Consider the following 26,373-nt stretch of genomic DNA (forward strand, 5'->3'; position numbering starts at 1 on the left):
CTCCTCCCCAACCCAGAGATGGCACTCCACACTTTCCCGGGTGAGAACCATGGACTCGGACTCGGAGGTGCTGATTCTCTTCCCGGTCTCTTCACACTCGCTGAAGATCCTGACCAGATGAAGCCATCAGGACCACATCATGTGCAAAAAGCAGAGACCTAATCCTGCAGCCACCAAACCAGATCCCCTCAACTCCTTGACTGTGCCTAGAAAGTCTGTCCATTATTATTATTATTAATGGTCGTGTTGTCTCAATACCTTGTTTAAAGTTTAACATGTATTTATTCATAAAATATACAACAGACAGTGTTTATTTATACATTCATATTCTTCAAATGTACTTTAGGAGTAGAGTTAAAAGAGCTGCTTGCTTGTTTCTCTCGCGAGATCCTACGAGACATGTGACGAGAGTGCGCGTGGAGGAAGCGGGCCGGAAGAAGAACAAAATGGCGGCTGACGGAGAAGACGTTATCGTGCTTTTTAAATCTCTGTCTTATTAATCGGTACGTACATGTCCACATGTTGTTTGACAGACTAAACATCGCTAATGCTGGTTTGGAGTGGGACACATTAAGCTGAACTCACCCAAACTCCTCGTGTTAGCTGCGCTTGCTAGTTAGCTTAGCTGGCTAGTTAGCTTAGCTTGCTAGCCGCTAACAAAGACGCGCAGAAGTAGTCAACTAATGACCAAACTGACACGTTTCAGAGTAAAATGTTGTTGTTGTGTTAAAAACCAGAATACGAGGGGGGACTTTGACCAAGGAGGAAAAGGAGCCACAACATCAACTACTGGACGCTGTTTGATTCAAACATCAAGTTGTGTTGCACACCGCAGGTTTGTTTACTTCTTACTCTCACATCTTTACTAACTTCATATTTTGTTTACTTCTTACTCTCACATCTTTACTAACTTCATATTTTGTTTACTTCTTACTCTCACATCTTTACTAACTTCATATTTTGTTTACTTCTTACTCTCACATCTTTACTAACTTCATATTTTGTTTACTTCTTACTCTCACATCTTTAATAACTTCATATTTTGTTTACTTCTTACTCTCACATCTTTACTAACTTCATATTTTGTTTACTTCTTACTCTCACATCTTTACTAACTTCATATTTTGTTTACTTCTTACTCTCACATCTTTAATAACTTCATATTTTGTTTACTTCTTACTCTCACATCTTTACTAACTTCATATTTTGTTTACTTCTTACTATCACATCTTTACTAACTTCATATTTTGTTTACTTCTTACTCTCACATCTTTACTAACTTCATATTTTGTTTACTTCTTACTCTCACATCTTTAATAACTTCATATTTTGTTTACTTCTTACTCTCACATCTTTACTAACTTCATATTTTGTTTACTTCTTACTATCACATCTTTACTAACTTCATATTTTGTTTACTTCTTACTCTCACATCTTTACTAACTTCATATTTTGTTTACTTCTTACTCTCACATCTTTAATAACTTCATATTTTGTTTACTTCTTACTCCCACATCTTTAATAACTTCATATTTTGTTTACTTCTTACTCTCACATCTTTACTAACTTCATATTTTGTTTACTTCTTACTCTCACATCTTTAATAACTTCATATTTTGTTTACTTCTTACTCTCACATCTTTACTAACTTCATATTTTGTTTACTTCTTACTCTCACATCTTTAATAACTTCATATTTTGTTTACTTCTTACTCTCACATCTTTACTAACTTCATATTTTGTTTACTTCTTACTCTCACATCTTTACTAACTTCATATTTTGTTTACTTCTTACTCTCACATCTTTACTAACTTCATATTTTGTTAACTTCTTACTCTCACATCTTTACTAACTTCATATTTTGTTTACTTCTTACTCTCACATCTTTACTAACTTCATATTTTGTTTACTTCTTACTCTCACATCTTTACTAACTTCATATTTTGTTTACTTCTTACTCTCACATCTTTACTAACTTCATATTTTGTTTACTTCTTACTCTCACATCTTTACTAACTTCATATTTTGTTTACTTCTTACTCTCACATCTTTACTAACTTCATATTTTGTTTACTTCTTACTCTCACATCTTTACTAACTTCATATTTTGTTTACTTCTTACTCTCACATCTTTACTAACTTCATATTTTGTTTACTTCTTACTCTCACATCTTTACTAACTTCCTATGACATCACTAACATCACAGGCGCCAAACTACATTTCCACTCGGTGTGTGTGTGTATCAGTGTGGTCTCCATACCAATATTCTGGTTCTGGTACCGGTACTAAAAGTATTTCGGTACTTTTTTAAATAAAGGGGACCAAAAACAATTTATTTATAGTCTTTTGTTTAGCAAAAAAAATGTTATTGTACATGAAACATGTGTTTATTATTGTCATTTAGTCCTTAAATAAAATGTTGAACATACTAGACAACTTGTCTTTTAGTAGTAAGTAAACAAACAAAGACTCCTAATTAGTCTGCACTAACATATTGTGTCATTTATACACCTATTATTTTATACACATTATGAGGGACAAACTGTAAAAATTGATTATTAATCCACTTGTTCATTTACTGTTAATATCTGCTCGTTTTCTGTTTTCACATGTTCTATCTACACTTCTGTTCAAATGTAATAATCACTTATACTTCTCTTCTTTGATACTTGACATTAGTTTTGGATGATACCACGAATTTGGGTATCGATCCGATAACAAGTAGTTCCAGGATCATACAATGGTCATATTCAAAGTCCTCATGTGTCCAGGGACATATTTACTGACTTTATCAACATAATATGAATATTTAAAAAGCGTAAAAAGATTTTGTGATGTTAAAAATATCGATGTAATCATAGTAGTATCGACTAGATACGCTATTCTACGTGGTATCATTACAGTGGACGTTAGGTGTAGATCCACCAATGGCGTTTGTTTATATTGGAGCGTCCTGGAAATGTTGGTGCTGCAGGGAATTCTGGGTATTTGTTCTGCAGTGTTTATGTTGTGTTGCGGTGTAAATATTCTTCCAAAAAGTGTTTGTCGGTTTTTAGTGTGGTTTCACTATATGGCACATGTTTATGACCGTGTTGTTTAGTGTGGTTTCACTATATGGCACATGTTTATGACAGTGTTGTTTAGTGTGGTTTCACTATATGGCACATGTTTATGACAGTGTTGTTTAGTGTGGTTTCACTATATGGCACATGTTTATGACAGTGTTGTTTAGTGTGGTCTCACTATATGGCACATGTTTATGACAGTGTTGTTTAGTGTGGTTTCACTATATGGCACATGTTTATGACAGTGTTGTTTAGTGTGGTTTCACTATATGGCACATGTTTATGACAGTGTTGTTTAGTGTGGTTTCACTATATGGCACATGTTTATGACAGTGTTGTTTAGTGTGGTTTCACTATATGGCACATGTTTATGACAGTGTTGTTTAGTGTGGTTTCACTATATGGCACATGTTTATGACAGTGTTGTTTAGTGTGGTCTCACTATATGGCACATGTTTATGACAGTGTTGTTTAGTGTGGTTTCACTATATGGCACATGTTTATGACAGTGTTGTTTAGTGTGGTCTCACTATATGGCACATGTTTATGACAGTGTTGTTTAGTGTGGTTTCACTATATGGCACATGTTTATGACAGTGTTGTTTAGTGTGGTTTCACTATATGGCACATGTTTATGACAGTGTTGTTTAGTGTGGTTTCACTATATGGCACATGTTTATGACCGTGTTGTTTAGTGTGGTTTCACTATATGGCACATGTTTATGACAGTGTTGTTTAGTGTGGTTTCACTATATGGCACATGTTTATGACAGTGTTGTTTAGTGTGGTTTCACTATATGGCACATGTTTATGACAGTGTTGTTTAGTGTGGTCTCACTATATGGCACATGTTTATGACAGTGTTGTTTAGTGTGGTTTCACTATATGGCACATGTTTATGACAGTGTTGTTTAGTGTGGTTTCACTATATGGCACATGTTTATGACAGTGTTGTTTAGTGTGGTTTCACTATATGGCACATGTTTATGACAGTGTTGTTTAGTGTGGTTTCACTATATGGCACATGTTTATGACAGTGTTGTTTAGTGTGGTTTCACTATATGGCACATGTTTATGACAGTGTTGTTTAGTGTGGTCTCACTATATGGCACATGTTTATGACAGTGTTGTTTAGTGTGGTTTCACTATATGGCACATGTTTATGACAGTGTTGTTTAGTGTGGTTTCACTATATGGCACATGTTTATGACAGTGTTGTTTAGTGTGGTTTCACTATATGGCACATGTTTATGACAGTGTTGTTTAGTGTGGTTTCACTATATGGCACATGTTTATGACAGTGTTGTTTAGTGTGGTTTCACTATATGGCACATGTTTATGACAGTGTTGTTTAGTGTGGTTTCACTATATGGCATATGTTTATGACAGTGTTGTTTAGTGTGGTTTCACTATATGGCACATGTTTATGACAGTGTTGTTTAGTGTGGTTTCACTATATGGCACATGGTTATGACAGTGTTGTTTAGTGTGGTCTCACTATATGGCACATGTTTATGACAGTGTTGTTTAGTGTGGTTTCACTATATGGCACATGTTTGTGACAGTGTTGTTTAGTGTGGTTTCACTATATGGCACATGTTTATGACAGTGTTGTTTAGTGTGGTTTCACTATATGGCACATGTTTATGACAGTGTTGTTTAGTGTGGTTTCACTATATGGCACATGTTTATGACAGTGTTGTTTAGTGTGGTCTCACTATATGGCACATGTTTATGACAGTGTTGTTTAGTGTGGTTTCACTATATGGCACATGTTTATGACAGTGTTGTTTAGTGTGGTTTCACTATATGGCACATGTTTATGACAGTGTTGTTTAGTGTGGTTTCACTATATGGCACATGTTTATGACAGTGTTGTTTAGTGTGGTTTCACTATATGGCACATGTTTATGACAGTGTTGTTTAGTGTGGTTTCACTATATGGCACATGTTTATGACAGTGTTGTTTAGTGTGGTTTCACTATATGGCATATGTTTATGACAGTGTTGTTTAGTGTGGTTTCACTATATGGCACATGTTTATGACAGTGTTGTTTAGTGTGGTTTCACTATATGGCACATGGTTATGACAGTGTTGTTTAGTGTGGTCTCACTATATGGCACATGTTTATGACAGTGTTGTTTAGTGTGGTTTCACTATATGGCACATGTTTGTGACAGTGTTGTTTAGTGTGGTTTCACTATATGGCACATGTTTATGACAGGTTGTTTAGTGTGGTTTCACTATATGGCACATGTTTATGACAGTGTTGTTTAGTGTGGTCTCACTATATGGCACATGTTTATGACAGTGTTGTTTAGTGTGGTTTCACTATATGGCACATGTTTGTGACAGTGTTGTTTAGTGTGGTTTCACTATATGGCACATGTTTGTGACAGTGTTGTTTAGTGTGGTTTCACTATATGGCACATGTTTATGACAGTGTTGTTTAGTGTGGTTTCACTATATGGCACATGTTTATGACAGTGTTGTTTAGTGTGGTTTCACTATATGGCACATGTTTATGACAGTGTTGTTTAGTGTGGTTTCACTATATGGCACATGTTTGTGACAGTGTTGTTTAGTGTGGTTTCACTATATGGCACATGTTTATGACAGTGTTGTTTAGTGTGGTTTCACTATATGGCACATGTTTATGACAGTGTTGTTTAGTATGGTTTCACTATATGGCACATGGTTATGACAGTGTTGTTTAGTGTGGTCTCACTATATGGCACATGTTTATGACAGTGTTGTTTAGTGTGGTTTCACTATATGGCACATGTTTGTGACAGTGTTGTTTAGTGTGGTTTCACTATATGGCACATGTTTATGACAGTGTTGTTTAGTGTGGTTTCACTATATGGCACATGTTTATGACAGTGTTGTTTAGTGTGTTTTCACTATATGGCACATGTTTATGACAGTGTTGTTTAGTGTGGTTTCACTATATGGCACATGTTTATGACAGTGTTGTTTAGTGTGGTTTCACTATATGGCGCATGTTTATGACAGTGTTGTTTAGTGTGGTTTCACTATATGGCACATGTTTATGACAGTGTTGTTTAGTGTGGTTTCACTATATGGCACATGTTTATGACAGTGTTGTTTAGTGTGGTTTCACTATATGGCACATGTTTATGACAGTGTTGTTTAGTGTGGTTTCACTATATGGCACATGTTTATGACAGTGTTGTTTAGTGTGGTTTCACTATATGGCACATGTTTATGACAGTGTTGTTTAGTGTGGTGTCACTATATGGCACATGTTTATGACAGTGTTGTTTAGTGTGGTGTCACTATATGGCACATGTTTATGACAGTGTTGTTTAGTGTGGTTTCACTATATGGCACATGTTTATGACAGTGTTGTTTAGTGTGGTTTCACTATATGGCACATGTTTATGACAGTGTTGTTTGTGTGGTTTCACTATATGGCACATGTTTATGACAGTGTTGTTTAGTGTGGTTTCACTATGTGGCACATGTTTATGACAGTGTTGTTTAGTGTGGTTTCACTATATGGCACATGTTTATGACAGTGTTGTTTAGTGTGGTTTCACTATATGGCACATGTTTATGACAGTGTTGTTTAGTGTGGTCTCACTATATGGCACATGTTTATGACAGTGTTGTTTAGTGTAGTCTCACTATATGGCACATGTTTATGACAGTGTTGTTTAGTGTGGTTTCACTATATGGCACATGTTTATGACAGTGTTGTTTAGTGTGGTTTCACTATATGGCACATGTTTATGACAGTGTTGTTTAGTGTGGTTTCACTATATGGCACATGTTTATGACAGTGTTGTTTAGTGTGGTTTCACTATGTGGCACATGTTTATGACAGTGTTGTTTAGTGTGGTTTCACTATATGGCACATGTTTATGACAGTGTTGTTTAGTGTGGTTTCACTATATGGCACATGTTTATGACCGTGTTGTTTAGTGTGGTTTCACTATATGGCACATGTTTATGACAGTGTTGTTTAGTGTGGTTTCACTATATGGCACATGTTTATGACAGTGTTGTTTAGTGTGGTTTCACTATATGGCACATGTTTATGACAGTGTTGTTTAGTGTGGTTTCACTATATGGCACATGTTTATGACAGTGTTGTTTAGTGTGGTTTCACTATATGGCACATGTTTATGACAGTGTTGTTTAGTGTGGTTTCACTATATGGCACATGTTTATGACAGTGTTGTTTAGTGTGGTTTCACTATATGGCACATGTTTATGACAGTGTTGTTTAGTGTGGTTTCACTATATGGCACATGTTTATGACAGTGTTGTTTAGTGTGGTTTCACTATATGGCACATGTTTATGACAGTGTTGTTTAGTGTGGTCTCACTATATGGCACATGTTTATGACAGTGTTGTTTAGTGTGGTTTCACTATATGGCACATGTTTGTGACAGTGTTGTTTAGTGTGGTTTCACTATATGGCACATGTTTGTGACAGTGTTGTTTAGTGTGGTTTCACTATATGGCACATGTTTATGACAGTGTTGTTTAGTGTGGTTTCACTATATGGCACATGTTTATGACAGTGTTGTTTAGTGTGGTTTCACTATATGGCACATGTTTATGACAGTGTTGTTTAGTGTGGTTTCACTATATGGCACATGTTTGTGACAGTGTTGTTTAGTGTGGTTTCACTATATGGCACATGTTTATGACAGTGTTGTTTAGTGTGGTTTCACTATATGGCACATGTTTATGACAGTGTTGTTTAGTATGGTTTCACTATATGGCACATGGTTATGACAGTGTTGTTTAGTGTGGTCTCACTATATGGCACATGTTTATGACAGTGTTGTTTAGTGTGGTTTCACTATATGGCACATGTTTGTGACAGTGTTGTTTAGTGTGGTTTCACTATATGGCACATGTTTATGACAGTGTTGTTTAGTGTGGTTTCACTATATGGCACATGTTTATGACAGTGTTGTTTAGTGTGTTTTCACTATATGGCACATGTTTATGACAGTGTTGTTTAGTGTGGTTTCACTATATGGCACATGTTTATGACAGTGTTGTTTAGTGTGGTTTCACTATATGGCGCATGTTTATGACAGTGTTGTTTAGTGTGGTTTCACTATATGGCACATGTTTATGACAGTGTTGTTTAGTGTGGTTTCACTATATGGCACATGTTTATGACAGTTTTGTTTAGTGTGGTTTCACTATATGGCACATGTTTATGACAGTGTTGTTTAGTGTGGTTTCACTATATGGCACATGTTTATGACAGTGTTGTTTAGTGTGGTTTCACTATATGGCACATGTTTATGACAGTGTTGTTTAGTGTGGTTTCACTATATGGCACATGTTTATGACAGTGTTGTTTAGTGTGGTTTCACTATATGGCACATGTTTATGACAGTGTTGTTTAGTGTGGTTTCACTATATGGCACATGTTTATGACAGTGTTGTTTAGTGTGGTTTCACTATATGGCACATGTTTATGACAGTGTTGTTTAGTGTGGTTTCACTATATGGCACATGTTTATGACAGTGTTGTTTAGTGTGGTTTCACTATATGGCACATGTTTATGACAGTGTTGTTTAGTGTGGTTTCAGTATATGGCACATGTTTATGACAGTGTTGTTTAGTGTGGTTTCACTATACGGCACATGTTTATGACAGTGTTGTTTAGTGTGGTTTCACTATATGGCACATGTTTATGACAGTGTTGTTTAGTGTGGTTTCACTATATGGCACATGTTTATGACAGTGTTGTTTAGTGTGGTTTCACTATATGGCACATGTTTATGACAGTGTTGTTTAGTGTGGTTTCACTATATGGCACATGTTTATGACAGTGTTGTTTAGTGTGGTTTCACTATATGGCACATGTTTATGACAGTGTTGTTTAGTGTGGTCTCACTATATGGCAAATGTTTATGACAGTGTTGTTTAGTGTGGTTTCACTATATGGCACATGTTTATGACAGTGTTGTTTAGTGTGGTTTCACTATATGGCACATGTTTATGACAGTGTTGTTTAGTGTGGTTTCACTATATGGCACATGTTTATGACAGTGTTGTTTAGTGTGGTTTCACTATATGGCACATGTTTATGACAGTGTTGTTTAGTGTGGTTTCACTATATGGCACATGTTTATGACAGTGTTGTTTAGTGTGGTTTCACTATATGGCACATGTTTATGACAGTGTTGTTTAGTGTGGTTTCACTATATGGCACATGTTTATGACAGTGTTGTTTAGTGTGGTTTCACTATATGGCACATGTTTATGACAGTGTTGTTTAGTGTGGTTTCACTATATGGCACATGTTTATGACAGTGTTGTTTAGTGTGGTTTCACTATATGGCACATGTTTATGACAGTGTTGTTTAGTGTGGTTTCACTATATGGCACATGTTTATGACAGTGTTGTTTAGTGTGGTTTCACTATATGGCACATGTTTATGACAGTGTTGTTTAGTGTGGTTTCACTATATGGCACATGTTTATGACAGTGTTGTTTAGTGTGGTTTCACTATATGGCACATGTTTATGACAGTGTTGTTTAGTGTGGTTTCACTATATGGCACATGTTTATGACAGTGTTGTTTAGTGTGGTTTCACTATATGGCACATGTTTATGACAGTGTTGTTTAGTGTGGTTTCACTATATGGCACATGTTTATGACAGTGTTGTTTATTAGATTCCCATCACGCATTGCTTCAAAACTATTCATCCAGGACAGCTCAAAGGGAAATTAGCCCACATTCTCGTTGTCTCTCCTTTGACAAATTACAGAGTTTTTGGCTAAGTAGCATCACAGCTGACCTGGACATTGCCGTCAGAGAAGTGTTGTATCCCAAATAGCTGCAATGGCTTTCTCTCAAGGTGTTTATGTGTGATCTCCTCAAGTGTGTGTACACGTAGAAGAAGGAGAAACACGGACATGTCCGGATGACTCGCCGCCATATTTCCCGTGGTTAGCTCCCGAGTTACGAAAGCGCTTTATTCTTTCTGACGTCACTTCCTGTGTCCTTCCGGCGTCACTTCCTCTCCGAACTCAATTTGTAAAGGATCAGTGAGTCCGTACAAAGTTAAGAGCCGGAGGAGGGTGACCTTAAACGCTGGTTTAGTGTGGCTAAAACGAGGCTTAGGCGAAATGATTATTCCTTTTAGCGCCGCCCTAGTGGCTCTCAGGAGCTTTTTCCCAAATGTATGAAAAATGGAAAAAGATGAGGGGAAACATTTTTTTTGTTTGTTTTAATATGTTTTTTGCAGGAGGACAAACTTGACACAAACCTCCCTAAATTTTTATAAAGCACACTGTTTGTATTAAACATGCTTCACTGAATTTAGTATTCGGCTAGCGGCGTTTTGTCCTACTAGTATTGGGGGTATTGAACTCACCGTAGTTTGTTTACATGTAGAACTTTCTCCGACTTTCTAAGACGTGTTTTATGCCACTTTTTCTGTCTCATTTTGTCCACCAAACTTTTAACGTTGTGCGTGAATGCACAAAGGTGAGTTTTGTTGATGTTATTGACTTGTGTGGAGTGCTAATCAGACATATTTGCTCACTGCTAGCTAATCGATGCTATTTAAGCTAGCTGTATGTACATATTGCATCATTATGCCTCATTTGTAGCTATGTATGAGCTCATTAGGGACCGATGGACAGAGGACCCTATTGAATTTCTAAGGTTTTATTATTATTATTCTTTATTATTATACCGCCACCTCTTTGAGCTGTAATTTGACCTCTTTAACATGCTTCATAACTCACCAAATTTTACACACACATCAGGACTGGCGAAAATTGCCATCTAATAAAAAAAACCAAAAAAAACCTCAAAATTACGCACTAGCGTCCCCTAGGAAAAAACAGACAAAACTGCTTGTAACTTCCGTTAGGAATGTCGTGGAGACATGAAACAAAAACCTCTATGCAGGTTTGATTTAGATCTAGATTTCATAAGATGACATCCTTCAGCAAAAATCAACAGGAAGTTGGCAAAACCCCTTCAAAACAAAAGTTTGTTAAAAATGACATTTTGCCTCTTTGTGCTGTAATTTGACCTCCTTAACATGCTTCAAAACTCACCAAACTCGGACTCACACACCAGGACTGGCAGAAATTGCGATCTAATAAAAAAACCAAACCCCGAAACTAAAAATTGCGCTCTAGAGACCCCTAGGAAGAAAACACAGACAAAACTGTCTGTAACTTCCAGTAGGAATGTCGTAGAATGATGAAACAAAAACCACTACGTAGGTCTCATTTAGACCTATATTTCATACATTGACAACCCCGGACTAAAATCAACAGGAAGTTTGCTATTTCCACTTAAATACAAAAGTTGGCTAAAAAATGTCGCTTTCTCTCAAACATCATCTCCTCTGAGGCCGTTTGTCGTGTCAAATTCAAATCAAAACAGGAGCGAGATTGAACCCTCCTGATTAAAATTTGATGAAACAGTTTTAATTACTGCTCCGGTTTGGATTTTATGAGCCCGCAAAGAACCACTGCGCTACTGCTGTCAGAAGATGGCGGCTTCCTGCTCAGACAAAACTTCCTCTAACTCCCTGTAGGACTGTCATACACATGTGATACAAACAGCTCAATGTAGGTCTCACTGAGACCTATATTTCATACACTGACCACCCACAATTAAAATCAACAGGAAGTTTGCTATTCCCACTTCATTAAACAACTGCATTACATTCACCGTGCATTAGAGTCTCAAAATGGCGGCACCAAGGCGTCCTTATAAAATGCCCAAGCAACTTTACAACTGTTATTGCTATGAGACTGATGTATAACACATGTGTATACAACTTTTTCACTGTGTAATAATCCATCCATCCATCTTCTACCGCTTATCTGGGCTTGGGTGGCGGGGGCAGCAGCCAAAGCGCTCCCGTCCATCGCTGCTTGCAGCTTTAATTCAATTTGTTTTTGTATTTTTGGTCCAATATGGCTCCTTCAACATTTTGGGTTGCCAGCCCTGCTTTAAGTGGTTAAACGACTTAGTGGTGACAGCATGGTGGATGTCATGGAAAACATCAATAAAGAGTTGTAACAAATCGACGGCCTCATCATTCAAAGAGTGGGCATTACTCCCTGGAAGGAAGGTCTCCCCCGCGCTCCTCGACTACGGTCTGGTAGCCGACAAACAGGAAAGGTGTAACCATGTTTTTGGTGCCTGGTGAGGCTGGATCTTTGAAAATCAGTCGTAAAGGTCTTCCTTTTTTTTAGCCCGTTTACATGGCGTGCCAATCCTCTTTCCATTTTCAGTAAGTCGGCCATTTGCTGAAAAGATGCTCCTGAAGCCACTTTTCTTTGAAGCTTCACTTCTTGGCTTCATTGCTCGCCACGACCGAAGCAATAACACGCAGGAAATGCAGCATTTGTCATCGATAAAATTTTTGGCGAATCAAAATTTAAAGAAATTGTACCGGAAACTTCATTACTTTGAAGGCGACCAATAAAAACACGATAAAACGGGGCTGGAAGTTTCACTTGGCAAATATAAACAAAACACCGTTTTGACACGGAGAAGGCAGGGTCGGTAAAAAAAAAATAAAAATCCGAAAATAGGACCGTGAACGCCCCCTTTCCGACGGTATAACATATGTGGGGGGTTCGTTGGCCGGATCATCTCGCATTAAGTCTAAGGGAAACATGCCAAATAAGAAGTATGAGCAATAAAAATATGGTGACGGACATAGATATCTACATATATCCATATTTAGGAGTTATTTTCTATAGTCATACGTGAAATAGCTAGTTTTCCATCTTCTACTCTTTTTATGTTACTTTATCTCATAACCGATGGTACACTGTGGACTACCTTGAGCTTGGAATGCAGGAGTAGCAATATCAATCAATGTTTATCAATCAATGTTTATTTATATAGCCCCAAATCACAAATGTCTCAAAGGACTGCACAAATCATTACGACTACGACATCCTCGGAAGAACCCACAAAAGGGCAAGGAAAACTCACACCCAGTGGGCAGGGGGAATTCACATCCAGTGGGACGCCAGTGACAATGCTGACTATGAGAAACCTTGGAGAGGACCTCAGATGTGGGCAACCCCCCCCCCCCTCTAGGGGACCGAAAGCAATGGATGTGGAGCGGGTCTAACATGATACTGTGAAAGTTCAATCCATAGTGGCTCCAACACAGCCGCGAGAGTTCAGTTCAAAGCGGATCCAAGACAGCAGCGAGAGTCCCGTCCACAGGAAACCATCTCAAGCGGAGGCGGATCAGCAGCGTAGAGATTTCCCCAACCGATACAGGCGAGCGGTCCATCCTGGGTCTCGACTCTGGACAGCCAGTACTTCATCCATGGTCATCGGACCGGACCCCCTCCACAAGGGAGGGGGGGACATAGGAGAAAAAAGAAAAGAAGCGGCAGATCAACTGGTGTAAAAAGGAGGTCTATTTAAAGGCTAGAGTATACAAATGAGTTTTAAGGTGAGACTTAAATGCTTCTACTGAGGTAGCATCTCGAACTGTTACCGGGAGGGCATTCCAGAGTACTGGAGCCCGAACGGAAAACGCTCTATAGCCCGCAGACTTTTTTTGGGCTTCAGGAATCACTAATAAGCCGGAGTCTTTTGAAGGCAGATTTCTTGCCGGAACATATGGTACAATACAAACGGCAAGATAGGATGGAGCAAGACCGTGTAGTATTTTATACGTAAGTAGTAAAACCTTTAAGTCACATCTTAAGTGCACAGGAAGCAATACTCCTTCTTCTTATCTTCCTGTCTCAGGCTAAGCAGAACAACAGATACGTGTATTTGTTCCGGTGGGTGTGTTGGCGGGGAAGATATTGAAGAAGACAGCGTTTCCGTAGGGCGACGCGATTTGAATGTGTTGATTTTAGGTTGGTCTCTCCAAAGCTTTGGAATAAATTGCAAAATACCTATTCTGTTCTGGGTTATCATTTAAAATCAGCTGTCATCTAAAGAACTTGGGATTGACCAGCAACTTAAATTCCCTCGGAGGAACATCTGGTCCAAACGCAACAGTCTGCTTGCATTGCAGCAGGCCCATAATAGTTTTAGGCCCATCCCTAGTAAGAATTACACCCGTTATGGCTTGTTTTCTTTTCCTGTGAAAAACATTGCAAAGAGCAGCGAGATTTCAAGGCAGTTCACACAATAACTTGTTTTCCTCTAAAATAAACGTACTGAAGGTGTTGTTTCTTAAAAAAAATGTGTGCCTTCTTTTTTTTCCAGACATCTGTGAGGAACATCTTCTCCCTGAGCAGCAGGGGTGGAGCTTCGGGATGGAGGAGGAGGAGCCACAGACCTCCCACTTTAAAGAGGAAGAGGAGGAGCATATCATCAGTCAGGTGGGAGAGCGTCTGGAATGGTCGGAGGAGGTCCCGGTGGTTGTGAAGAGTGAAGACGGCGAGGTCAAAGTTGAAAGAGAGGCGGAGCCTCCAACAGAAGGTGAGAGAGACCACAGTGGAGGACCACCAGCTGACAAGATCTTAGCGCCACTATCAGACGGTGAGGACAGGACGTCACACACTCCTGACACTGATGATGATGATGAAGACTCTAAGGATAATGCAACATGTCACACTGACAACACACACTTGACGTGTTCTCACTGTGACAAAACCTTTAAGCACCGTTGCAGTCTGAAAACACACATGAGAACGCACACCGGGGAAAAACCCTTTTCCTGCACAGAATGCGGTAAAGGATTCGCGCGAAAGAATGTGCTGAAAGTACACATGAGAACGCACACCGGAGAAAAACCTTACTCGTGTTCGGTGTGCGGTAAAGGTTTCATACAAAGTGGGGACTTGAAAATACACATGAGAACGCACACCGCAGAAAAACCGTTCATGTGCTCAGTTTGTAGTAAAATATTCTCCGTGAAAGGGAATTTGGTAATGCACTCGAGAATTCACACCGGCGAAATACCTTTTATCTGTTCAGAATGTGGTAAAGGCTTCACACAAAGTCACAACTTGAAAGCACACATGAGAATACACACCGGGGCGAAACCCTTCCCGTGCATCGTCTGCGGCAAAGGTTTCACACGAGGCTGCAATTTAAAAACCCACATGCGAGTACACACCGGAGAAAAACCCTTTTCGTGTTCCGTGTGCAGCAGAGGTTTCACACAAAGCGGCGAGTTGAAAATTCACATGATGATGCACACTGGAGAAAAACCGTTCATGTGCTCAATTTGCTCCAAACGATTCACCCAGAAGGCGTATTTGCAAATACACGCCAGGATACACAGCGGCGAAAAACCTCATATCTGTTCAGTCTGCGGCAAAGGTTTCACACGCAGTCACCACTTGAAGGTTCACATGAAAACACACAAGGGTGAGAAAGTGTAGAGTTGTGGTCTTTTACTTCGTCATTGTACAAAACTCAGTACTTTTACTTCAACTAATTTGACTGAAAATGTTAGAGTAAGCACTACAAAAAATGTTACATAAAATAAAGATATGTGTGTACAAATATACTTAGTTCACTTGTGTACGTTTTCTTAGTCTATGTAGTTTTTCTTCAACAATGAGTTGTTAGTCTATATTCTCAATTTTAACTGTAAATGGTTCCTTTATATGATATACATCTTCATTTTACATGTGTTCATACTTCTGGACCACTTCTGGAAGCTTATGATTATTTACTTTATACATCATTTGAGCAGTTGTGTTTTATACAAGATCATTTAAAGGGGAACATTATCAGCAGATTTATGTAAGCGTCAATATATACCTTGATGCTGCAGAAAAAAGAATATATATTTTTTTAACCGATTTTCGAACTCTAAATGGGTGGATTTTGGCGGATTAAACGCCTTTCTGTTTATCGGGCTGGAGGCGATGACGTCAGAATGTGACGTCGCCGAGGTAACACACCCACCATTTTCATTTTCACATTACAAACACCGGGTCTCAGCTCTGTTATTTTCTGTCTTTTGGACTATTTTTTGGGACCTTGGAGACATCATGCCTGGTGGGTGTGTTGTCGGAGGGTGTAACAACACTAACAGGGAGGGATTCAAGTTGCACCACTGGCCCCAAGATGCCAAAGTGTCTGCCGCCAGACCCCCATTGAATGTGCCAGAGTGTCTCCACATTTGACCGGCGATGCTAAAGCAGACATGGCACAGAGTAGTATGGATAACCTGCAGATGCATTTGCAACTATTAAGTCAACGAAATCACAAAGGTGAGTTTTGTTGATGTTGACTTATGTGCTAATCAGACATATTTGGTTGCGGCGTGACTGCCAGCTAATCGATGCTAACATGCTATGCTAATCGACGCTAACATGCTATTTACCGGCGGTGCTAAAGCAGACATGGCACAGAGATGTATGGATAACCTGCAGATGCGTTAGCAACGATAAAGTCAATGAAATCACAAAGGTGAGTTTTATTGATGTTGACTGCCAGCTAATGTATGCTAACATGCTACGCTAATCAACGCTAACATGCTATTTACCGGCGGTGCTAAAGCAGACATGGCACAGAAATGTATGGATAACCTCCAGATGCGTTTGCAACGATTAAGTCAATGAAATCACAAAAGGTGAGTTTTGTTGATGTTGACTGCCAGCTAATCGATGCTAACATGCTACGCTAATCGATGCTAACATGCTATTTACCGGCGGTGCTAAAGCAGACATGGCACAGAGATGTATGGATAACCTGTAGATGCATTTGCAACTATATTACGTTTCCTTCCACCCACATTTAATGCGAAACAAACACTTACCAATCGACGGATTTAAGTTGCTCCAGTGTCAAAAGATGCGAAAGTCCTGATCGTTTGGTCCGCACATTTTACCGGCGATGCTAACGCAGCTATTCGGCCATGCTATGGCTATGAATAGCGTCAATAGCTTCAGTTTCTTCTTCAATACTTTCATACTCCAACCATCTGTTTCAATACATGCGTAATCTGTTGAATCGCTTAAGTCGCTGAAATCCGAGTCTGAATCCGAGCTAATGTCGCTATATCTTGCTGTGGTATTCCCATTGTTTGTTTACATTGGCAGCACTGTGTGACGTCACAGGGAAATGGCCAGTGTCTTCGCAGAGAGACGAAATAAGGCACTTTAAAGCTTTATTTAGGGATATTCCGAGACCGGTAACATTTTGAAAACAACTTCAAAAAATACAACAAGCCACTGGGAACGGATTTTTATTGTTTTTAACCCTTTTGAAATTGTGATCATGTTCCCCTTTTATTTAAAATGTGTGACTTTATCAATCATTTGTTGACTCTCAGTCCATTTTATTAATGACTTTTATTACTCTTTCGTAATATTAATATTGTTCTGTGATTGTTTTATATGTATGTCCCCACACCTTTTTGCAACAATGTATGCTTCAACTAAAGTTGGGTACAATAAATGTAGTGAAGATTTGTGAGTATGTATTGTATTCTATTTAGTTTTGCCGTCATGTTTGATATTTTGTTGTTTTTAGGAATTTTGATAAATATGATCTTAAATCAAAGATATATTTATAGCGCTGTTTCAAAACTGTTCTAAATTACACCCGATAAATCCATTACAGTGCATGGTAGCAAAAATGCAAAATACTCTTAAAACACCATTTATATGAGACAATCCAAACAACCTTCCTTAGTCATGGTGCCAAAAAACATACTTAAAGGTCAAATCAACCAACATAACACAACCTATACATTGTGGATGTTAGGAAAAGCGTCCAAACATCATAAACATTTTCTAACTTCAGCGACCCCTCTTTCCATCAGGGGGGTGGATGTGGACATGGATGAGGATTATAGATAGCTGGGAGTACACATGGACAACAAGCTGAATGGGTCAAAACACGCTGAGGCCCTCGACAAGAAGGGACGGAGCCGCCTCTACTTCCTCAGGAGGCTAGGAACCTTCAACGTCTGTACAAAGATGTTGAAGATGTTCTACGAGTCGGTGGTGGCGAGCACCTTTTTGTACGCCGTGGCTAGAGGCTGAGAGTGAGGGAAGCAAACAGACTGGACAAGTTGGTAGAGAAGGCCAGTAACGTGGTGGGAGTGGAGCTGGACTCTCTGGCGCTGGTGTCAGAGAGGAGAAGTCTAGCAAAACTCCAAGTCATTATGGACAACACCTCCCACCCACTACACTCGGACCTTGCGGAGAGAATGAGCACATTCAGTGGAAGGCTCAGAGTCCCTAAATGTAACACGGAACCACACAGGAGGTCCTTCATACCGACAGCCATCAGGCTGTATAATGCATATGTTCCTTGACTGCACTTAAATGTAGAATACATGTAGAATATATTTATACTATTCATATATTATATATATAATATATGTTATGTATTATTTACTATTATTATTGCCTATTGTGAGCGAACTGCGGTGCTGAATCTCCCCCAGGGATCAATAAAGTAATTTCTATTCTTTTCTATAAATTAAACCCATTTAAATCCATTAGAGTGCATGATGGGAAAAATGCAAAACACTCTTAAAACACAATCCAATAAGTTAATTGTGGCCATTTTCATGCATAACTTTTGAATCCATTGCTAATATCCTGTATTATTTGTGAGAGGCAACCAACATAGGTGAATGTGGCCATTTTCACACATAACTGTTGAATCCAATGCTAACATAATCGTGTATTATTTAGCGAGAGGCAACCAACATAGGTGAATGTGGCCATTTTCACACATAACTGTTGAATCCAATGCTAACATAATCGTGTATTATTTAGCGAGAGGCAACCAACATAGGTGAATGTGGCCATTTTCATACATAACTGTTGAATCCATTGCTAATATCATCCAGTATCTTTTTGTGAGAGGCAACCAACATAGGTGAATGTGGCCATTTTCATACATAACTGTTGAATCCATTGCTAATATCATCCAGTATCATTTTGCGAGAGGCAACCAACATAGGTGAATGTGGCCATTTTCATACAATAACTGTTGAATCCAATGCTAACATAATCCTGTATCATTTTGTGAGAGGCAACCAACATAGGTGAATGTGGCCATTTTCATACATAACTGTTGAATCCATTGCTAACATCATCCTGTATCTTTTTGTGAGTGGCAACCAACATAGGTAAATGTGGCCATTTTCATACATAACTGTTGAATCCATTGCTAACATCATCCGGTATCATTTTGTGAGAGGCAACCAACATAGGTGAATGTGGCCATTTTCATACAATAACTGTTGAATCCAATGCTAACATAATCCTGTATCATTTTGCGAGAGGCAACCAACATAGGTGAATGTGGCCATTTTCATACATAACTGTTGAATCCATTGCTAACATCATTCTGTATCTTTTTGTGAGTGGCAACCAACATAGGTAAATGTGGCTATTTTCATACTTAACTGTTGAATCCATTGCTAATATCATTCTGTGTAGTTTTGCGAGAGGCAACCAACATAGGTAAATGTGGATATTTTCATACTTAACTGTGGAATCCATTGCTAATATCATTCTGTGTAGTTTTGCGAGAGGCAACCAACATAGGTAAATGTGGCCATTTTCATACTTAACTGTTGAATCCATAGCTTGTATCAATTTGCGAGCGACAACCAACATAGGTGAATGTGGCCATTTTCATACAATAACTGTTGAATCCAATGCTAACATAATCCTGTATCATTTTGCGAGAGGCAACCAACATAGGTGAATGTGGCCATTTTCATACATAACTGTTGAATCCATTGCTAGCATCATCCTGTATCATTTTGAGAGAGGCAACCAACATAGGTAAACGTGGCTATTTTCATACTTAACTGTTGAATCCATTGCTAATATCATCCGGTATCATTTTGCGAGAGGCAACCAACATAGGTGAATGTGACCATTTTCTTACATAACTGTTGAATCCATTGCTAACATCATCCTGTATCATTTTGCGAGAGGCATCCAACATAGGTGAATGTGACCATTTTCTTACATAACTGTTGAATCCCTTCCTAATATTCTGTATCATTTTGCGAGAGGCAACCAACATAGGTGAATGTGACCATTTTCTTACATAACTGTTGAATCCATTGCTAACATCATCCTGTATCATTTTGCGAGAGGCATCCAACATAGGTGAATGTGACCATTTTCTTACATAACTGTTGAATCCCTTCCTAATATTCTGTATCATTTTGCGAGAGGCAACCAACATAGGTGAATGTGACCATTTTCTTACATAACTGTTGAATCCATTGCTAACATCATCCTGTATCATTTTGCGAGAGGCATCCAACATAGGTGAATGTGACCATTTTCTTACATAACTGTTGAATCCCTTCCTAATATTCTGTATCATTTTGCGAGAGGCAACCAACATAGGTGAATGTGACCATTTTCTTACATAACTGTTGAATCCATTGCTAACATCATCCTGTATCATTTTGCGAGAGGCATCCAACATGGGTGAATGTGGCCATTTTCTTACATAACTGTTGAATCCATTGCTAACATCATCCTGTATCATTTTGCGAGAGGCATCCAACATAGGTGAATGTGACCATTTTCTTACATAACTGTTGAATCCCTTCCTAATATTCTGTATCATTTTGCGAGAGGCAACCAACATAGGTGAATGTGACCATTTTCTTACATAACTGTTGAATCCATTGCTAACATCATCCTGTATCATTTTGCGAGAGGCATCCAACATGGGTGAATGTGGCCATTTTCTTACATAACTGTTGAATCCATTGCTAACATCATCCTGTATCATTTTGCGAGAGGCATCCAACATAGGTGAATGTGACCATTTTCTTACATAACTGTTGAATCCCTTCCTAATATTCTGTATCATTTTGCGAGAGGCAACCAACATAGGTGAATGTGACCATTTTCTTACATAACTGTTGAATCCATTGCTAACATCATCCTGTATCATTTTGCGAGAGGCATCCAACATGGGTGAATGTGGCCATTTTCATACATAAGTGTTGAATTCATTGCTAGCATCATCCTGTATCATTTTGCGAGAGGCAACCAACATAGGTAAACGTGGCCATTTTCTTACATAACTGTTGAATCCATTGCTAATATCATCCGGTATCATTTTGCGAGAGGCATCCAACATAGGTGAATGTGGCCATTTTCATACATAACTGTTGAATCCAATGCTAACATAATCCTGTATTATTTTGGGAGAGGCAACCAACATGGGTAAATGTGGCCATATTCATACATACTGTAACTGTTGAATCCAATGCTAATATGTTTTGCGAGAGGCAACCAACATGGGTGAATGTGGCCATTTTCATACATAACTGTTGAATCCATTGCTAACATCATCCTGTATTATGTATATGATATTTATATATTGTGTTGTTCAAAGTCAGCTGTTTGCGTTTCCCGCCAGGGATAGTTGTACCAAATGTTTCCTCTCTTCCCAGGGCTGTTTACTGAACGGATTCTCCTGTGGCAAAAAAAAACCAACTAAATTCCCAGAATTCCCTGCAGCACCAACTTTTATTTGAAGGCACAAAGCACAGAATCATGAAGCTCAAAGACAGATATGTTCTGCACCAGATTTCCGCCTGCAGTCCCTGGCTACCTAAATTGAAGGGATACAACAATCATACAATAAATATAACAATAAAATCATATTATAGCATGTCTTCAAATTAAAGAAAGTCATAAAATTCCCTTTCATTGACACATACTTATTTTACAATAAAACCACCTCTCCTTTACATCAAAACACAGACAACACATGCTCTTGTTATCATTGTTCAAATTACATTAATAAACATCTTTAATGTACTGTGCTTTTTTTGGGGGGGGGTTAAAATAAAGCCAATAATGACAATTTTTGTGGTCCCCTTTGTTTAGAAAAGTACCGGGCATCACGGTGGACCAGGGGTTTGTGCATGAGCCTCACAATACGAATAGTCCTGGGTTCAATCCCGGGCTCGGGATCTTTCTGTGTGGAATTTTTGCATGGGTTCCCTTGGGGTATTCCGGCTTCCTCCCACCTCCAAAGACATGCACCTGAGGATAGGCTCCTCCCACTTCCAAAGACATGCACCTGGGGATATGCTCCTCCCACCTCCAAAGACATGCACCTGAGGATGGGCTCCTCCCACTTCCAAAGACATGCACCTGGGGATATGCTCCTCCCACCTCCAAAGACATGCACCTGAGGATAGGCTCCTCCCACCTCCAAAGACATGCACCTGGGGACAGGTTGATTGGCAACACTAAATGGTCCCTAGTGTGTAAATGTTGTCTGTCTGTGTTTGCCCGAATGCAGCTGAGATAGGCTTCATCACCCCCCACGAACCCAATAGGGACAAGCGGTAGAAATGGATGGAAAAGTTCCAAGATACTTTTGGTGCCTGTACCAGTACCAACATATCGGTATGGGGACAACACTAATACACCCACTGGCAGAAATGTCGATTGTGATCTTCACAAATGACGCAGGACGAGATAAAGGGTCGCTTCGGTCTTGATCCTGTATGAAAACAAGTACTTGTCATCCTCCAGTAGACTTTGGCCAAAAGTCCGTGCCTGCTGGTGAAGAGGAATCCCTACTTGTTCTCGGATTCTTAATAGTGTTCTCCACCCTGACGTCGAGGGTGATGACCCTGCAAGTGAGGGTCTTCACGAAGATCCGCATTTTCCGACAGCTACTCATTCCAAGATCAATCACAGACTGTTGACTGATGTCGTAGTCGGACAAGCGTTCTTGCTCCGGCCGTTACAGTCCGGTACTTGCTCGTAGAGAGGAACCCCCGTTATGTCCTGGATTTTCTCCTTCAAACTCTCGACAGTGTCACCTATCTCAACCTCGTAAGGGTGGAGCCTCCCGAGTAAGTCCTTCTCAAAGACCTGCATGCCACCTCGCAGAGGCAGGATGTAGTGGACGGTGGACTCCCTCTGGATGTTGTAGTCCGAGAGTGTGCGGTCGTCTTCCAGTTGCTTGCCGGCAAAGATCAGTCTTTGCTGGCGGGCGATGTTGTTGTCCAAGAGGGTGCGGTCGTCTTCTAGTTGCTTGCCGGCAAAGATCAGTCTTTGCTGGCAGGCGATGTTGTAGTCCGAGAGGGTGCGGTCGTCTTCCAGTTGCTTGCCGGCAAAGATCAATCTTTCCTGGCGGGCGATGTTGTAGTCCGAGAAGGTGCAGTCGTCTTCCAGTTGCTTGCCGGCAAAGATCAGTCTTTGCTGGCGGGAGATGTTGTAGTCCGAGAGGGTGCGGTCGTCTTCCAGTTGCTTGCCGGCAAAGATCAGTCTTTCCTGGCGGGCGATGTTGTAGTCCGAGAGGGTGCAGTCGTCTTCCAGTTGCTTGCCGGCAAAGATCAGTCTTTCCTGGCGGGCGATGTTGTAGTCCGAGAGGGTGCGGTCGTCTTCCAGTTGCTTGCCGGCAAAGATCAGTCTTTGTTGGCGGGAGATGTTTTAGTCCGAGAGGGTGCGGTCGTCTTCCAGTTGCTTGCCGGCAAAGATCAGTCTTTGCTGGCGGGCGATGTTGTAGTCCGAGAGGGTGCGGTCGTCTTCCAGTTGCTTGCCGGCAAAGATCAGTCTTTGCTGGCGGGCGATGTTGTAGTCCAAGAGGGTGCGGTCGTCTTCTAGTTGCTTGCCGGCAAAGATCAGTCTTTGCTGGCAGGCGATGTTGTAGTCCGAGAGGGTGCGGTTGTCTTCCAGTTGCTTGCCGGCAAAGATCAGTCTTTGCTGGCGGGCGATGTTGTAGTCCAAGAGGGTGCGGTCGTCTTCCAGTTGCTTGCCGGCAAAGATCAGTCTTTCCTGGCGGGCGATGTTGTAGTCCGAGAGGGTGCAGTCGTCTTCCAGTTGCTTGCCGGCAAAGATCAGTCTTTCCTGGCGGGCGATGTTGTAGTCCGAGAGGGTGCGGTCGTCTTCCAGTTGCTTGCCGGCAAAGATCAGTCTTTGTTGGCGGGAGATGTTTTAGTCCGAGAGGGTGCAGTCGTCTTCCAGTTGCTTGCCGGCAAAGATCAGTCTTTGTTGGCGGGAGATGTTGTAGTCCGAGAGGGTGCAGTCGTCTTCCAGTTGCTTGCCGGCAAAGATCAGTCTTTGCTGGCGGGCGATGTTGTAGTCCGAGAGGGTGCGGTCGTCTTCCAGTTGCTTGCCGGCAAAGATCAGTCTTTGTTGGCGGGAGATGTTGTAGTCCGAGAGGGTGCAGTCGTCTTCCAGTTGCTTGCCGGCAAAGATCAGTCTTTGCTGGCGGGCGATGTTGTAGTCCGAGAGGGTGCGGTCGTCTTCCAGTTGCTTGCCGGCAAAGATCAGTCTTTGCTGGCAGGCGATGTTGGAGTCCGAGAGGGTGCGGTCATCTTCCAGTTGCTTGCCGGCAAAGATCAGTCTTTGTTGGCGGGAGATGTTTTAGTCCGAGAGGGTGCGGTCGTCTTCCAGTTGCTTCCCGGCAAAGATCAGTCTTTGCTGGCGGGCGATGTTGTAGTCCGAGAGGGTGCGGTTGTCTTCCAGTTGCTTGCCGGCAAAGATCAGTCTTTGCTGGCAGGCGATGTTGTAGTCCGAGAGGGTGCGGTCGTCTTCCAGTTGCTTGCCGGCAAAGATCAGTCTTTGCTGGCGGGCGATGTTGTAGTCCGAGAGGGTGCGGTCGTCTTCCAGTTGCTTCCCGGCAAAGATCAGTCTTTGCTGGCAGGCGATGTTGTAGTCCGAGAGGGTGCAGTCGTCTTCCAGTTGCTTGCCGGCAAAGATCAGTCTTTGCTGGCGGGCGATGTTGTAGTCCAAGAGTGTGCGGTCGTCTTCTAGTTGCTTGCCAGCAAAGATCAGTCTTAGCTGGCGGGCGATGTTGTTGTCCAAGAGGGTGCGGTCGTCTTCTAGTTGCTTGCCGGCAAAGATCAGTCTTTACTGCCAGGCGATGTTGTAGTCCGAGAGGGTGCGGTCGTCTTCCAGTTGCTTGCCGGCAAAGATCAGTCTTTGCTGGCAGGCGATGTTGTAGTCCGAGAGGGTGCGGTCGTCTTCCAGTTGCTTGCCGGCAAAGATCAGTCTTTGCTGGCGGGCGATGTTGTAGTCCGAGAGGGTGCGGTTGTCTTCCAGTTGCTTGCCGGCAAAGATCAGTCTTTGCTGGCGGGCTGGAAGTCCTTCCTTGGCACGGATTTTATTTTGGTCTTCACTTTCTCAATTGTGTCAGTGAGATCCACCTTGAGAGTGAGCGTCTTTCCAGATAGTCGTCACAAAGATCTGTATGTTTTTACCTGAAGACAAGAAGTTATGTCACTATAACCGGGACTTGGGCAAAATGCATTGTTCTTTAGAGTAGAATAGAATAGAAAGTACTTTATTGATCCCTGGGGGAAATTCGGCACCTTTAACATCCAAACTGTATTTGCCATTGTGGTGTTTTTACATGACCGTAAGTCTTGAACTATAGGAAGTATTCCAATGGAGGCTTCTACGAGTTATTGGTACAAAATGCGGCTGGTAGACTTTTGACAAGGACAAGAAAGTTTGATGTGTTGGGTTTCTGACATGGACTTGTTTCTTCAGCATTGTCCACACCTGTAAGTCAGGACTTTGGGAAGGCCATTCTAAAACCTTCATTCTAGCCTGATTCAGCCATTCCTTTACCACTTTTGAGGGTTTTTTTAGGGTCATTGTCTTGTTAGGAAACCCAACTGTGCCCAAGACCCAACCTCCGGGCTGATGAGTTTAGCTTGTCCTGAAGAATTTGGAGCTAATCCTCCTTTTTCATTGTGCCATTTAAAGCAGCAAAACAGGCACTATATATTAAAAATACTTGACTTTCAGTGAATTCTCGCTATATATATATATATAATTATATTTATTTTATTATGTATAGATATATATAAATAAAAGAAATACTTGAATTTCAGTGTTCATTTATTTACACATATATACACACAACACTCATCCACTCATTGTTGAGTTAAGGGTTGAATTGTCCATCCTTGTTCTATTCTCTGTCACTATTTTTCTAACCATATGCATGTACAGTAGATGGCAGTATTGTCCTGTTTAAGAGTGTCACCACATTGCTGTTTACGGCCGACGAACTGCTTTACGGTAGACGAAAACGTGACTGCTGTCGTTGTGTGTTGTTACCGCGCTGGGAGGACGTTAATGAAACTGCCTAACAATAAACCCACATAAGAAACCAATAACTCGCCCTCGATCATTCTACAGTTATAACATCATCGGGCAGACACGCTGTTTATATTGTGGGAAAGCGGACGTGAAAACAGGCTGTCAACACGTAACTTTAGCTCCGTAACACGGCAGTAAAACGGCTGATCAAACAAAACAGAAGTCATGGTCATTGACCCACAGGCTTTGGAAGCAAGCCCTCCAATCAGCTAAACAGACTCGATAAGTTCACGGTGACATTTT

At 40.6% G+C, this 26,373-nt stretch overlaps 2 protein-coding genes across 3 annotated transcripts; one reads left to right on the forward strand and one right to left on the reverse strand.

Annotated features, from left to right (window-relative positions):
- The first annotated feature begins 373 nt into the window (after window positions 1-373).
- LOC133542334 (zinc finger protein 239-like) lies at window positions 374-17,462 on the forward strand. 2 transcript variants are annotated; one of them, XR_009804126.1, is made up of 4 exons: window positions 374-503; window positions 738-835; window positions 14,297-16,157; window positions 16,189-17,462. XR_009804126.1 is itself a non-coding variant. In XM_061886364.1 (3 exons), the coding sequence occupies exon 3, from the start codon at window positions 14,347-14,349 to the stop codon at window positions 15,418-15,420; it is 1,074 nt and encodes a 357-aa protein (XP_061742348.1). In that variant the 5' UTR covers window positions 374-503; window positions 738-835; window positions 14,297-14,346; the 3' UTR covers window positions 15,421-17,462. The 2 variants fall into 2 exon arrangements, 1 of the variants encoding a protein (XP_061742348.1); XM_061886364.1 differs by having other exon boundaries at window positions 14,297-17,462.
- A 4,048-nt stretch (window positions 17,463-21,510) lies between these two features.
- On the reverse strand, window positions 21,511-25,196 carry LOC133542026 (polyubiquitin-C-like; the record flags this gene model as incomplete). Its single annotated transcript, XM_061885810.1, is given in 5 exon segments — window positions 21,511-22,028; window positions 22,177-22,600; window positions 22,602-22,770; window positions 22,773-25,113; window positions 25,116-25,196. Coding segments are annotated over 4 exon segments (2,727 nt in total), but the record flags the coding sequence as incomplete, so codon positions are not given.
- Between the last annotated feature and the right edge of the window lie 1,177 nt (window positions 25,197-26,373).

The sequence above is a fragment of the Nerophis ophidion genome, linkage group LG24 (assembly GCF_033978795.1).
Source record: "Nerophis ophidion isolate RoL-2023_Sa linkage group LG24, RoL_Noph_v1.0, whole genome shotgun sequence".
NCBI classification, from domain to species: Eukaryota; Metazoa; Chordata; class Actinopteri; order Syngnathiformes; family Syngnathidae; genus Nerophis; species Nerophis ophidion.